Source organism: Pantherophis guttatus, chromosome 1 (genome assembly GCF_059756535.1).
Source record: "Pantherophis guttatus breed Tessera chromosome 1, ASM5975653v1, whole genome shotgun sequence".
In the NCBI taxonomy this organism is placed as follows: domain Eukaryota; kingdom Metazoa; phylum Chordata; class Lepidosauria; order Squamata; family Colubridae; genus Pantherophis; species Pantherophis guttatus.
The window spans coordinates 242,866,976-242,883,609 of NC_142063.1; the positions used below are offsets into that span (position 1 = coordinate 242,866,976).

At 36.3% G+C, this 16,634-nt stretch overlaps 1 protein-coding gene across 3 annotated transcripts in view; it reads left to right on the plus strand.

Moving 5' to 3' along the window:
• The window catches only part of GRIK2 (glutamate ionotropic receptor kainate type subunit 2), a 522,039-nt gene that overhangs the window by 491,503 nt on the left and 13,902 nt on the right, over positions 1-16,634 (plus strand). For all 3 annotated transcript variants that reach the window (XM_087882606.1, XM_034409067.3, XM_087882605.1), the window contains 2 exons: positions 927-1,152; positions 14,358-14,608. In XM_087882606.1, the coding sequence (XP_087738732.1) occupies positions 927-1,152; positions 14,358-14,608 (477 nt within the window). The remainder of the gene's footprint in view (positions 1-926; positions 1,153-14,357; positions 14,609-16,634) is intronic.

Sequence of the window (16,634 nt, forward strand, 5' to 3'; positions counted from 1 at the left end):
AGTCTTTTAATCTATTTATATATATATATTCTTCCCCTTAGCCATCTATGTATGGTATTCTATCTGGTGTTTCCCCTATTTTAAACGGAGGATTTTTCAATTCGCAAAAGGCAAAACTACAAACAGCATCAGAGGTGGGATTATAAAATGAGATGCTTTTACAAAAAAAAAAAAATGCAGATCTGAAAATGCTGTTAGTTGTTTTCTAGGGAAATCAGAATATTTTTGAAATGATTTTAAATGCCTTTAAAAATAAAGCCAACAAAAAATAATGACCAGGCAATGTCTTCATAATCAGGTTAGCATTGCCCATGTAGATATTTTCTTAATTTAATTAGCCATGAAACTGTCTTTATTTCATGAATGCTTAAACTGTGTTGGTGCAGTGGTTAAAATGCAGTATTGCAGGCTAACTCTGCCCATGCCAGGAGTTAGTTCCTTATTGGCTCAAGTTTGACTCAGCCTTCCATCCTTCCAAGATCAATAGAATGAGGACTCATATTGTTGTGGGCAGTATGCTGACTCTGAAAACTGTTTAGAGAGTGCTGTATGAAACAGTATGTAAATCTAGGGCTATTGCTATTAAGCATGAATAAAATGTTGAGTAACATAGCTGCAACTATTATTTGCAAATGTATTGATCTTACCTTTTTTCCTCCAAGGAACCTAGCAAAATATTGTTCTGCATATAAGTCTGGTTTATAATGACAATATTTTCATTCTTATAAAACATTTTCAGCTGTTAGCTGAACTATGCTAGTTAAAACAATTAACCCAGCTTTATCAAAAGCAGATTTCCTCTGCAATCCTTCATCCTCTGCTTCTTATGCTTTGATCCAGCGTATTTATAGTGTTTCAAACAATTGGAAGCTCTTGACATTATATTGTAATCATGTTGTCCTTATTAATGTTAATTTCTATTTCAGAAATCAAAAATTGCCACGTATGAAAAAATGTGGGCCTTTATGAATAGCAGAAGGCAGTCAGTGCTTGTCAAAGGCAATGAGGAAGGTATCCAACGTGTACTCACTTCTGATTATGCTTTCCTAATGGAGTCAACTACCATTGAGTTTGTTACACAGCGGAACTGTAACCTGACACAAATTGGAGGCCTGATAGATTCCAAAGGTTATGGGGTTGGAACTCCCATGGGTAGGTTGCACATCTTTTCTAATTTGTATTCATAATTGTAGTTGCAATGATAACAGATGTTTCCTAGATTGTTAGCCACTCAATCTGTGTAATAACATTGTGTCCTATTTATTGTAAATAGTATTTATATTGTTAAGGTAACATCTAAATATTACTAGGATGATATGCTAATAGTACTGTAAGCTTTATATATTTATTTTTCAACTGGAAGAATGTGATCTATGCTAAGGAAACAAATTCCATTTTTGGCTGCGTAAAAATATAAATACCATGTTAGCAGATGCATGATTTTTTTTTTTTAAAAAAAAATAAAGAATAAAGATAACATTTTCTGGAAAAGAAAACTTTAATTAAATGCAATTGTAGATGACCCCTGTGAATATATTTCTGGTTATGCAGTTTTTTTTTTTACTCTTTCTCCAGATGCCAAGTTTGACTAGTGAAGTATTATATTTGTAGAGTTCTTTCTGCTGGCAGTGAATATAAGTCAGTGCTTGAAGAGATTATTGACTAATCTCTTTATATGACTAGTTTTGGGCAAGCTAACCCTAATTGTTATTAGGTTTTATTATAGAGCATATTACCAATAATCATTTGGGATGCAATTTGAGATATTACCAGAGTGTTCATCATGACCGTGCAGGGCTCTTCAAGGCACAATATCTCAAGTAGATTCCAGTATTTAGCAGTTCTCTTCTAACATCCGTAGACTTCAGTGCCTCAATTAAAGCAATAGTGGGAATAATGAAAACAGAAAATCTAAAGTAGCATAGATGAACTCGGTCTTGGAGGGGTTGAGTCTGAGCCTGTTTCTCCCCATCCAGATCCGCACGGCCTCCAGGCACCGGGACATCACGTCAAGGGCATCATTGGGGTGGTCCGGGGTAGAGATGTACAGCTGAGTATCATCAGCGTACTGATGGAACTTCACCCCAAAACCACGGATTATCTCACCCAGCGGCTTCACATAAATGTTGAACAGGAGGGGCAAAAGGACCGACCCTTGCAGCACCCCACAAACAAGGCGCCTTGAGGTCGACCTCTGCCCCCCTGCCAACACAGACTGCTTACAGTCAGAGAGGAAGGAGGAGAACCACCGCAACACGGTGCCCCTACTCCTAACCCCTCCAACCGGCGCAGCATGATACCATGGTCGACGGTATCAAAAGCCGCTGAGAGGTCTAATAGGACCAGGACAGAGGAACAGCCCCTGTCCCGAGCCCTCCAAAGATCATCAACCAATGCGACCAATGCCGTTTCTGTGCTGTACCCAGGCTTGAAGCCTGACTGGTACGGATCTAGTATCAAATACGTTACATATAACTGCAATTGTCAGAAAAGTTTCATACTCCCTGAAGTTGTATAATGTCTATCAAAAACAAAATACCATGAATAAAAATATAGCTTTCCAGTATAATTGTATTGATCATTGAATCTAGGGCTTCAAGGCCATCATTTAATTTCAAAATTTTGGACTGAAACCAAGAACCTTTCATATTGCTTTTGGCAAGGAGTTCAGTTTTCTTCACGTTTTGGTGAAAAATCTATAAATGTTCTATGGTGAAGTTCAGTCTCAGTCTGAAAAGGATTTCTGTTATGTGTTATCTTTTCTTATTCTTTTTCCAGTGTAATTATCTGTATTCTGGAAAGAAAGTGACATAGTGATTGGACAAAGTGGGTGGTCGTTTGCATGTATATGCAGTTGTGATTAGATCTGCTTGCTTAATTTAGTTAAATTATTGACAGTAGTGTCTTGCGCATATTAGAAAATTATGCATTGTTACTGTTGTTGCTGTTGTTATTGCGGCTTTTCCACTTGAAAAGGCCCCTGTCTACAATTCTAGAGCATTGTTGCTAATCCGCTTTGACACTATGGACCTAGATAATCAGGTCTAAGTCAGTGTAAGACAATTTCCTGGGTTCCTCTGGTTGCTGTTGGGGAATATTTTTCTTCTTTTATTTCAGTCAGCCAAATAGCACATGATTAAAGTGCTCTTTGGAATTAGCTCATTTTGAAGGCTTGTCTTTTTCATCTTAATTCATCAGGCAGAGCATCTTGAAAGAGGTATTTCACACTCCGCTCCTTTAAATTAAAGGCTTTGCCACCCAAAAGGGGTTTCAGACAATAATTTATGATCCACAGCTTCATACTGTATTCTGCTCAGAATATGACTTCATGAATTATTGATATTTACCCAGTCCATTAATGAGTGCATTATAATGCTGCATACCTTGGTATGCAGAAATCCTTGCCTTGAGTAGACTTTGAATCTACCATATTTAATTGCTAGGCAATGGCCAGTAATAAACTCTTTAGCTTATTCAGTCTGCATTACCTCCTGGGAGTGATTTTGATCTTTATGTTCTTATGGCATTGAATTGTACAAAGCCAGCATTGCCTTTCCAAAAAATTCATTTCATTCTTTACCAGAGCAAAGAATTATGTACTTTATTTTCTTGTTGTGCATTTTCAAGCTCAACATCCAATGGGATGTAGTTTCTCTTAGGCTGGGTGATACAGAGCAGGGTGGGATTTTTTATTTTTTTATTTTTTGCTTATTCTGTTCCATTCTTTATTCTTCTGCAATGAGACAGGATGCTCTAAAAACAGTAATTTGGAAATTCTAAGAAAGTTTTCCAAAATATGTAACCTACACACACACACACACACATACAATGCCTATTAATTGAATATCCAGTCTAAATTATACATCCATGGGAAATTTTTTGACATGAGGATGCAGCAGCATAGATGACGGTAACAAAGGTAAGTAGCAAAACTCAATTCTCAAGAAAAATTTTTGATGCTCTCAGCTGAAGGAGTTGATGGAAAGTTCTGCTCATTATCTGCTCAGTGTTGGGGTTGAAAGACTGAGCTGTGAATTTGAAAGTCTCCAGTACAGCTACTAACTATAGACATATTGTGCTTGCTACTACCCTGTACCCTACGCTACTTTATCTGAAAGTTAGAAATAATAGTACAGATTTGCCTTTGAAGATCGTTATACAGTCTGCTGAGCCTGGTGGCTCAGCATCGTGATTAACACTAGCTGTCTGCAATTACTGTAAGTTCGAATCTCACCAGGCTCAAGGTTGACTCAGCCTTCCATCCTTTCTAAAGTAGGTTAAATGAGGACCCAGTTTGTGGGGGCAATAAGCTGACTTTGTATAAATATACAAAAGTATGAAGGCTATTGCTTAAAGCATTGTAAGCCGCCCTGAGTCTCTGGAGAAGGGCGGCATATAAATCAAATTAAAATAAATAAAATAAAATAAAATACTATTCCCCTTTTAAACAATGTAAAGCCTATGAAGTACCTCAAATGCCAAAATGCAAAAGGGCCAACATTCTTCTTGGATTTTGATAAATCTCGGGAAGAGCAGAAATTCACATTCCTTAATCCAAATTCTACTTTAAAGGGGGAAAAGGGCAGAAGATTTCAACCAACCAAAATATTTGAGTATCTCTAATATGCAACTTTTTGGGGATCTCTTTGAGGCTTTTCAGATAGCAATAGCCCTTAGACTTATATATTGCTTCACAGTGCTTTACAGCCCTCTCTTTTTCAGAGTCAGCATATTGCCCCCCAACAACTTGGACCCTCATATCATATCATGAAATAAATCATCTTTGTGGACTAGCTCCAGGAATTAAGAGTTGGTAACTCTTCTATGTGGTGGTTCCACTCTTCCTTGTTGGGAAGCAAGTAACGGAATAGCATTAGGAGACTATGGATTGGCTTCCAAGCAGTCTTATTGTAGAGAATTCTGAAACTAACATGTTGTCAGGATTAAGTATGTATACAAAGTTGATAAATACAGTCACTACAGTATTATTGGCAGATGTCATCAATAGATTGATGATATCAAGCTGTATTAGATTGCATTCAAGAGAGACAGCGTGCAGTTAAAAAAGATTTTTCAGTAAAGTAAATGGGGAAGAAGAAACTAACTCTACAGGGCAAAAGCATAATGAGTAGGTGATCCCCAGATCTGCTGATTAGGGAATTGCCTGTTCTGGGTGAGTTGCATACCCACTAAAGGCTTACAATTATGATGCTCCTGGATTCATCGTTATCACAGGAATCCCAGGTGATAATTTTGGCTAACAAATTATCAATTCAAGTTTATATTTGAAATTATCAACAATTATCTATTCAACTTTATATTTCAGATATGTTGCTTATATAATAAGGATAGCTTGGCCATACTAATCCAACCTCAAATTGATAATGAAGTCCCTGTGTGTTTGCCATTGAAATTAGCTAGAACAGTGATGGCTAACCTTTTTGCCATCGCGTGCCAGGAGAGGAGGGGGCGGGGGAGGGTCGCGCGTGCACGTGCCCACGCACATGTGTGCGCAACCCCCTCCCCCCCCACTCCTGGCACATGATGGCCTGGTAGGCCCGTTTTTCTTTCTTACCTGGTTCCAGATCTTCTCTATGTATCTGGGAACGGCGAAAACAGCCTTTCCCACTCCCTTGGAGGCCCTACGGAGGCTGAAAAAGCCCATTTCCCAATTCCCGGTGGGACAGGAAGTGACATTTTTTGCTGTCCCCAGCCTCCAGAACCTCTCTAGGAGTCTGTAGGAGCCTCTCTAGGAGTCTCTGGAGGCTGGGGACAGGAAAAAAAGGCACTTCCTGTCCCACCGGGAGTGGGGAAATGGGCCCTTTGAGCCTCCATAGGGCCTCCAAGGAAGTGGGAAAGGCTGTTTTCGCCGTTCCCAGATACACAGAGAGGATCTGGAGCCAGGTAAGAAAAAAAAACGGGCCTTCCCCCCCGCAGGCCCTCCAGAGGCAGGAAACAGCCTGTTTCCCTACTTCTGGTGGGCCCAGAAGGCCCGAAAATCAGCTGGCTGGCGCGCGCATGCGCCCCAGAGCTGAGCTGGCGTGCCCACTAATATGGCTCCATGTGCCACCTGTGGCACGCGTGCCATAGGTTCGCCATCACGGAGCTAGAAGCTACATAGTAACTTTGGTTACCTGTGTGTCTTATGGTAAACATACATCATACCAATGTGGTTGGATCTCCATGTATTGCTCTAGCATATAAATCCATGAAGAACTTGAACCATATTTTCCTAACACAATGGATTTAGCCTTTTCATCCTTCCACATATTTCTACTCATTGGAAGACATTCTGCTTTAATTGCTTTCTGGTACCCAATCTGGAATGGGCCTTCTCTGCAATGGTACCTACTTATTGAATAGCCTCCCCTATGTGAGACTTCAGATTGGGAATAACTATACATTTCTATTTTTCTAGAAACTCAGACTGAGTTAGGAGCTAGTTAATAGAAGAAACGTCTACAGACTTGATGCTGCTAAATTAACTTGTATTGTAGGCAAACAATAAGTCACATATGTATTCAAAACTTCAGTCTGATAGATCCAAGCCCTTCCCCCCAGACACTAGAGTTTAAACCTGTTCCTCCTACCTATCAAGCCAATGTATCCTCCCCCATTCATTTCCCAGTTTTAAAAATGGAATGCACTGGCTTTACACAATAGTACTGTCAGATTTGAAAAGTATTAGTATATAACTAACATATGCCTTTAAACCCTTTTGTGTTATTACAAATTCATTCTATATTTTTTATTTTGGCCTTCCACAGCTATCCATTGTCCTGATATGTGTGTGTGTGTGTGTGTGTATGCATGTATATGTATATGTATATGTATATGTATATGTATATGTATATATATAATAATTCCATCTTCCATTAAACTTTGTGTCATCTGTGTACAAATATTTTTGTGCAGTAATAAGCAAAGCTTACAACAATATTCCTTGCATTAATATTAATTCTCTAATTTTACAATACTAATATTGAACATAATAAATATATTCACTTCTCCCTCTTAACATATCTTCTAATAGGAATATAATAGTAATAATAATATTAAACATAATAATCCTAATAGTCATAATAATAATTATAATTGTGTTTTCTCTCTTGACATATTTTCTATATTTCATTAATCTTCTTCTTTTATTTCACTATTTCTAACTTCTGTTTTTATTTTCTAACCATTGATAAAATAATTCCCATGTCGTGTAGTATTTAGTTTGTTCTTTCTCCTTAATTTCAAGTGTTAATCTATTCATTTCTGCATATTCTAATATTTTCCTAATCACATTCTCATCTGTAGGGATCTCTTCACTTCCCTGATATATTTTTGATGAATTATTAAAGCCACCAGAAAAGATTGCAAATGGTGATGACATGATCGCAGGCACTTGGCAACCAGTCATAAATATGAACAGGTTACCAAGCTTCTAAAATGCACTTGTGTGACTAGGGAGAGAGCAATGCAACATTTTACACTAATTGATCAATTGTATTGGAAAGTTATCTCTAGTGTGAGACAAGCTAAGGGAAGGCAATCCAAAATACTCATATGTTGAGCGTTCCAAACAGCATAAGGCTGAATGGAGTAATAAGTTTGTCCTTATTTTAGGTCTTCAGAGTCCATGAGGCAGAAGCGCTATTATTTGTATTTTCTTGTATGGAAATGGCTTGGGTTTGAAGTGTTCTTCATTCCTACTTAGCAGGGTTGTATTGCATTGTGTTGTGTTGTGCTGTATTGTATTGTATGGACAGTAACCAGTATACTGATTTTTGTCTTAAGACCAAACTACACAGTTGATGCCTTTCTGAAAAATAAACCAAACTTAATAGCTGCTTCCGTTATAGAAGAACAGTATTAGAAGAAAAAAAAAAACTTCCTCAGAGAAAGAAAACATGGTTCTTAATTTAAGAACTGCTCTTACCTCTTATAGAGTTTGTAGTAGAAAACACTTTCATTTTCTGATGTGTAAGAGTACATGTCTATAATCTGGTATCATTTGCAGTTTTCTTTAATATATGTGAAGTGGCCAGGTGTATATGATAGAAACGGTTGAAAAGCAAATATGTCAAATCCTGCAAACTGCCTCTTCCCCAAAGTATATCTTTCTTTCATCAAAGCTGTTTGGCATTTTTGTCATGTGTGTGTGTGTGTACACATGTGACAAAAATGCCAAAATATATAAATGTGATTCTCTGGATCAACCAGACTGTTCATTTTTATTGAAATGTATTTTAAACCGAAAGCCATTACTCTAATCTCATGTATAAATACAATCCAGGCATTAAATATTCATTAAATCTTAATTATAATAGCATAAAATTCCCCAGTGCTTTTTTTCTGAAAATGTGAGTTATCCTAGATTTAATTAAGGAGGTTGGGGAGTCAGAAAAGAATCTTGGGTGGTGAGGGAGCCCAAGAGCACAGTTATAATATTTCTTATTGTATCTATAAAAATCAGGCAAAGGAAAAGGGCAGTTGGGAATGTAAAAGCCTTTATAAATGACACATGATAGAAAAGTGCAAAAAATCCACAGCACTTACATTCCTAAGGCTTCTATTTCAGTTCCTGAGAGATTGTTGCAAATGTTTCTAAAACTAATTTGAAAGCAATAGAAAGAAAATGTAATTGCAGTAATGCCATTGCTTAAGCAACTGGGAACATTGTCACAATGTGAACATGCGCACCCAAAACACCTGGGTGCATAATTTTGTGGCAATTGGGGAGAAGAAAGCAACTGAACATCTGTATCATTTTACTCTAACACATAGGCTGCAAGCCAGTCAGCCATTAAAGGCATCATATAAAGGCATAAATGAATAGGCTGGATCCCATCCACTATTCTCTGTTCTTCTAAATGGGAAATGGGCATGAAGAGAATTAGGGCAAGATTGTACACTAAACTAGAAAACTGGAACTGCATTTGTAACAATTCAATGAAATTAGGAAAAAATGCTTCGAAGTCTACAAAGCACTATTTTTATGAGACAATGCCTTTGATCAACACCTTGAATTAAAAGGCTACTTGCAATCAAATCTGTTTCTTCAAGATGCCAACCAGCCTTCTATGCAGGATACTCCATTCCATTCCATTCTGTTCTCCATCTCTTTCTTTCACAGCAGCCTGTCAGCACTCTGAGGCCACTGAGTATTCATATTCCTCATTAAGTAGTTATGGTACAGTGGTTGGCTTTAATATTATTATGGATTGTAGGAATTCCTACAATCTTAATGATACCTCCCACTTGGAGAAAAGTAGTGCCCCTCTGGTTATCTAAGATTCTGGAGTCAAAAGTAACATTAATTTTAGTATACACACAGCCATTTTTTTCTTGTCAAGTACAAAACATATTCCTTCTTCAAAATTTTCTAAAAGAAATAATGTACAGTAGGTACAAGTTTGAGATCTAGTTTTTCCCACCAGACTCCCTTCTACTTTTCTCACAGGCAGTATTTAAACTCTTCTTTGGACTGGGGTGTGCAAACTTGGTAGATGAGAGGTACACATAATTGGGGTGAAAGTTATAATGGATACATAATGTCAAATATATAGATATTTTTGAGATATCCTATAGTTTTTCATATTTTGTTGTTGTCTGTGTTTGGGTGAGTTTCTCTGTACTTTTAATTTTCTAAGAAAGGTATGAGAAAGTTATGAGAAAGTTCATCCATGCCACATGGATATGTCACTGCCAAATTTTGGCGATTATATCACTGCCATTTCTTTTCTAAAGTGCATAGTAGCCAATTTTGACCCTGAGGAATACATAGCAACCTGGATAAAGCAGTTCAGAATGAATTAAAAAATGACAAGTTATAATTCCTTTTGTACAATTCCTACCATTTTCTATGATTTTTGGAATCTGGAAACATAAAACAAGTTTGAATACACTCTCAAATTTTTCATGGAATAATATCAGATAATTTTTCAGAGCTATTAAGTAATACCTAATAACGTTTTACATATTTTCCTTTTGTATTTACATTACAGAAACATTTCTCTTCCTCTCAAATTTCTTTAACTATTTGCTTAAGATTTTAATAGATCAACAGATGTTTTAATATATTTTTGAAACTGAACATATTTGTGTAATGGAGAAGAGAAGATTTCTAACTTTATGTGTGAACTAAAGAAAAGGGTGACCAAGCCTCCATATGTACTGGGGGTTTTTTCTGACACACATGCATTTCATGAAATCTACTCAATCTCCCATCTCTTCACCCTGATATTGCATATTACTTCAGAAATTAATAAGTTCTAAAGCAAAAAAATAGTTTTTCACATATGCTTCTCTGGGGAAAGAAATGTCATGTTTTAATAATGTATTTGTCCTCTTCAGCAACTTAAAATATATTGCAAACACATTTGAGCTACAAAAACATAAACACCTCTGCATCAATTTTCCGCCTCCTAATGTTAGCATGAAGACAAATGGAATGGTTGCTACAGTCAGATCTCAGATCTGATGCTCAAGAGTGTTATACATAAAACTCTGATAAATAGTGTTTACATGTAACATGATGGATCTAGGAAAAACAGAGCATTGCTTAACTGCCTTGTTTAAAAAATGTTGGAAGATTAAAATTAAGATATCAGTCTATATAGATTTTTAGACTCATGGTATCAAATATAGTCACAGACTAAGCAGTAGTCAGTTTGGTCTTATATATCTTTTTTTTCTCTTTACATGACCAAAACAGTTAAGAGTTCCCAGTTCTTATCATTAACTTTTATTATTTTTATGCATGGTCAATTGAGGCTACCATAAATTAGACCAATATTTATAGCAGTTACAATTTTTAAAGCATTTTCCGGTGAAATCTGTAGTGATCATAAAGGTGGACAAGAAAAGCAAACAGAAGTCAAAAATTGCATTGTTGGCTTGTACTCCATTATAAGTGTAAAATTGTGCCTTGTCATTAGTAACTCATTCACACTTTAGACTGATCACTGCAATGTGCTCTGTATTGGGTTACCTCTATAGACTATCCACAAGCTGTGATGGATAGAGAAGACATGGTGACATTGTCTCCCATTCTTCCTGATTTTCCATAACAGCCTGAAATCCTGGCTCTGCCAGTTGGCTTGCAGCCCCAATGGGAAAATTTCACACTGGCAGTAGTTGAACTAATAGCAGTTCCCTCCCCCAACATATATTTTCCTCTCTCCCCATTGTTAGTTATATCTTATATATATTTGGACTTTCAATGTGATTTTATATATTTATGGTTCATCTTAATGTTGTAAGCTGCCCAGAATTGTCTTGTAGTGAGATGGGTGGCAAACAAATTTAATAAATAAATACACATACATATACAGTATGTATATATACACATATGTATGTATGTATACCAGTGGTGGGTTGCCCCTGGTTCAGACCAGTTCGCAAGAACCAGTAGTAAAACTGCTGGGAGGCTCACTGACGCCCACTGACCCGTACGTCATCATAAGTGATCTGCGCATGCGCAGAAGAGCGTGTGCAGGCGTGATGCGAACCGGTAGTAAAGGTAAGTAGAACCCACCCCTGATGTATACACACACATACACACAAACATATACAAAACAGTGATTACAAATATGCTCATCCTTCCCTCTGTCATATTATTTTTTATGTAGCCTACAAGCTTTCTAAAAAGAATTATAATACACCAACATGAATCAAAACAGTATGCATCTGTCATTGTTAATGGTAGTGAATCCGTTTAGAAACGAAGATAAGGAATGACACAAACTATCCTCTGAAATATGATGAGGACTCATTTGTGGACCCTAGAGTGCCAAAATGATGGGTAGAGTATTTTGGAGCCTTTTTAATTTTATTTGGGAAAGAGCAGTTCTGTCTCATTTAACATTTCAGGATTAAGTGAAACAATTTGAAATGCAAGTCTGATCTTGACAAATGTGAACTGTTATCCAGTAGCAGGCTTATGTAATTATACATTTCTTGGTAGAATCTGAATTCTAAGGGACCTATAGGTCATTCCATCCTGTATCCTACCCATTGCAAGAACTAACTAAATCTTTTTCAACAAATCTAACTCCAGTGTGAAGTCCTTTAGTTTGGCAGAATACATTACTGCTGTAGATAGACTGCTCCAACAATTAACATCTCCTTCTGTCAGAAAGTTCCTCCTAATATTCAAGTTGAATCTCTTTTCTATTCATTTCAACTGATTGGCCTTTAAACTACTCTTGAGTTTCAACAAAGAGTATGTCCTCTGTCTCTTGTGCATGACAGCCTTTTACTTGTAGACCTTTATCATCTACTGGTATAAAGATATAGATATCATATATGCTTATATACTCCTGTGCACCTTGCTTCATTTCTTGCCATCTTTGTTAATTGCAAATCAATTTAATGTTAACATTCATTATTTTAATATTTTAATGTTTTATCTTATTGCATTTACTTGGTTATAAAATTCCTACAGTCTCCTCTTGGTGAGATGGGTGGCATATAAATTTAATAAATAATAAATGAATAAAAGGAAGATACTATTCTTTCAGAAGTTATATATGCTTAGTTCCTTTAAACATTCTTCATAGTTTTTTAGCTTCCAGACCCTTTATCATCATGGTTACTTCTTTGTGATCCAATAGCACCTTCTCCATATCCCTTTTAAAGTGTTGTATTTAGAATCTTGTTGCATTCTGACTTGAATGCAGTGCTTTTACTAATGCAGCCCAATATTTCATTGCTCTTCTAAGCTGCTGCCTACTTATATTCAGCTGGTGGTTTATTAGAATCTCTAAATCATGTGTAGTGCTGTCAAGCAGATCTTTTCAATCCTGTATCTATTCGCATGGTTTTTCTTGCTTAAATGCAGGACCTAAAACCTATCACTATTGAGTCCCATCTTTGACCCAGTGTTAAAGCTTCTACTTAGAATTGTGATGTTGTCCTGTATGACATTAATCTTGCAAATTTGATCAATAGTCTTTCCACTCCTTCCCCTGGATGATTTAGAAAGGTGCTGAAAAAGGTGAAGTCTATCAGGTTCTACTAGATGTTTTAATGCTTTACCTGAAACATGGTAGATACTGAAAGAAAAACAACATTAGAGTAGGATCAAGAGCATCTTTTAGGAAAGGAGATCTCCATTAATAACCAGCTCCCTCTTATTTTTCCTGCAGTTCAGGAAATATAGCTGAGTAGGATCTGGATATCAGGAAGATGATATTTCTTTCTGGCAGTAAATCAAGAGTGGGCAACCCTTGACCCACACATCCTATATGGCAGTGTTGGTGAACCTTTTCGGCACCAAGTGCCAAAATGGGACCGTGCACGCACGGGGGAGCACTCTCAGAAGAGCAGTTTCCTGGGGCACACATGCGCACCGGAACCTGGAAGAGCAATGTGCAACAGCTGGCGTGCCTGGAGAGATGGCTCTGCGTGCCACTTCCAGCACATGTGTCATAGGTTCACCATCACTGCTATATAGTATGATCATTGTTTTGGTAGTGAGGAGAGAGGGGGAATTTAGACTGCATTCTATTGACATATGCACTACTATGCTATGCAGCAACAAACGTGTCTGTTACCAGTGCAAAATAATTTCCTGTGTAATGCTAGACATATTTACTTAAAGGTAAATCCCTGTGTCCGGTAGTGGCTAAAAGCTATAAGCAGAAGTGACTTGCTTTACTCCCTGCATAGTAAACTTTTACACCAGTGTTTTTCAACTTTGGCAATTTTAAACAGTGTAGACTTCAATTCCCAGAATTCCCCAGTCAGCCACACTGGATCAATAGTATCTTCTTCCACTATTAACCAAATACAGCAAGATTTTTTTCTTTAATATGATTCTAAAGAGGAAGAATCTTCTCTATGGATGCTGGTGGCCAGGAAGCAGTGGCAATGAGGTGAAAGACAGACATGATTTGCATTCTCCAAAGTAGCCTGTGTCCTCCAATTTCAGGGAGAGATAGTTTTCTGTTTCTACTGACGAAGAACATTAAAGTATGTAGCCATTTCCTACATATGGAAATAGAGAGAAGCACTATCTCATCTTTCTAAATATTTCCTGCTGGATGAAAGAGCTACTGGAGGCAAAGTACATTTCAGTATATCCTATGATGGACTCAAACATAGAAAAGGGAAAACCACCTCTAAAGGACTTTATTTATATTAAAAATCACATGTCCTGCATTCCCTCTTGAAAAGCAGGACCATGAAGAATGAACCTCCAAGGAGCTTTAGCATAAAATGCTCCTTTTTTTCCCAAAACAGTCAAAGTTTCCTATCAAATGAGACTTCTTGTGCCAGTAGACACACTTTAGTAATGTTCTGCCAGTGACCATGCTTTTAAGAACCTTCTTTGTAATTTATGCTCTCCCTCTTCTATCCTGCAGGGTCTCCCTACAGAGACAAGATAACTATAGCCATTCTTCACTTGCAAGAGGAAGGCAAGCTGCACATGATGAAGGAGAAATGGTGGCGAGGAAATGGTTGTCCAGAAGAGGAAAGCAAAGATGCCAGTGCCCTTGGAGTACAAAACATTGGTGGCATCTTTATTGTTTTGGCAGCAGGATTGGTACTTTCCGTCTTTGTGGCAGTGGGGGAGTTTTTGTACAAATCCAAAAAAAATGCTCAGTTGGAGAAGGTAAATATTGCCCTTTTCACATTTAATTCTGCAATTATGGTCTAGTCAGAATCTCTTGGGCAACCAACCGAAAAGCCATTCTGATGTCTTTCATAGTTTTGCTCACATCATTAAAGTTCTTAGGGAATGAGCACTGAAGTTTTCATCTTTACAACTTTTAATGTGTCGTCAATATTTTTAATTGTAGCCAGCTTTCAGGACAAGTGACTATTTCTCCTCTTATTCAAGCTTGAAAAAAGACACCTTTTTACTCCTGGAAGTTCACTGCAGTTAATTTTATGGATGAAGAAGAAAGTGAAATCTGTTAATTGGAAACAAAATTAACCTTCTACAGATAGAGCTGAGTATTAACTGAAACAACTTTCTATCAGTCCAAAGTCAGAAGTCTAAAAAGCATCTTTTTCTATTTCCTTACTGGAAGGTGTTTACTCTTCAACATATGATGATAGCATCTGGAAAAGCATTAAGTCAATATATTAAGGATTTACTATTGATTATGATTTTATCATCTGTAACTTGGACAGATTCCAATTTTAAAATGTAAATTTTTGAATTTATTTGATACTGGATCAACAACTGGATGACTGATTATTTTTTCAAAGAGACAAAAGCATCCATAGAAGTTTTGTTTCAGTACTTATCTGTATATATGTAATACGTAAAATGAGCAAACATGTCTTTTATTTATATGGATTGCTATGAATATACATTTAAAAGCAGGGAGAAAATATGTTTTGCACAGCTGAGGAGCTTGTGACCTCCTTAAATGCATATTTTGGCACTACTATTATTAAAATGTATAGTAAATCCATACAACACACACAAAGTATATATTTCTTTTGCAGATGCTATGCTTAATAGTTCTCATAATTTTTAACAGTTTGGGGACTTCTGAATTTGCACTTGTAGATTAATCCTATTTGTACCACATTTATTTAGTATGCAGTTATACCTGGTTCACTGGTGTAAGTGTGTATAGTTCACTATCTAGCTTTTTTCATTAGTAACACGTATATTATTTTTTCAAAGTTCTGTTAGAAGAAATATTTATATTAAGTTTTTTTTAAAAAAAAACAATGGATGAGGTCACAAGTTCCTTATCAGTTCTTTGAATATGTATGTGTTTCACTAAATTATGGTATGGATGAAAATTTAGTTTTTCGCTAATTATGGGGGATGAATTCATTCTGTCAAGATAGTTTTGCAGTTTTTAGTAATTAAAATGAACTTTTCTTTTAGAAAATGGACTTCAGTCATGAATGTATACATCATAATGGCTTTATCCCTTTTTAAAACAATATGTCAGAAATGAGTGATTGTTTTGTATTCTTGGTCTGTAATTTTTTTATAAAAACTATTTTTATTTATATATAAAGTTCAAACATTTTATTGTGAGTTTTGTAATACAGTTGAAGTTGCATTTAAATTGCTTAGATGCAACTTTAGTTGATATATGAGAATATGATGTGAACAGCATGACTTATCTTCCTAAGCATTGAATGAATATGCATATATATAAAATATGATTTTTACAATGATTTAATATTACAACTCAGTTCATATATTAAGCAATCTTGAATTGTTCAAATACTTCTGTAATATTGCACTGATCTATATTTTCTTTCATTTCTGGTACACAATGATGTATGTGTTTTCTACATGGAGATATGATAGTGGGAGATTATGGCTGTGCATATGATAGATTCTACCTTAAAACTGAGCCTTGGTTATAATAATTTGAATGAAAAGGAATAGAGAACAGGGACTTACTTGCCAAATCCAGTTCAAGGACTTACTAAATGCTGTTCTACTCTTTCACTGCTGATGATCCCATGTTCCACATACATATTTAAAGGAAAGTTCTACACAGCTTTAAGTGACCATACATAGAACCTCTTTGAGTTAGAAACCCAGATGATGATGATGATGATGATGATGATGATGATGATATAAGATTTACATTCCATCTCAGATAAGCTAGAAGTATTCATAATTATTGGGAGGTTGGCATTCTAAACATTTTCAG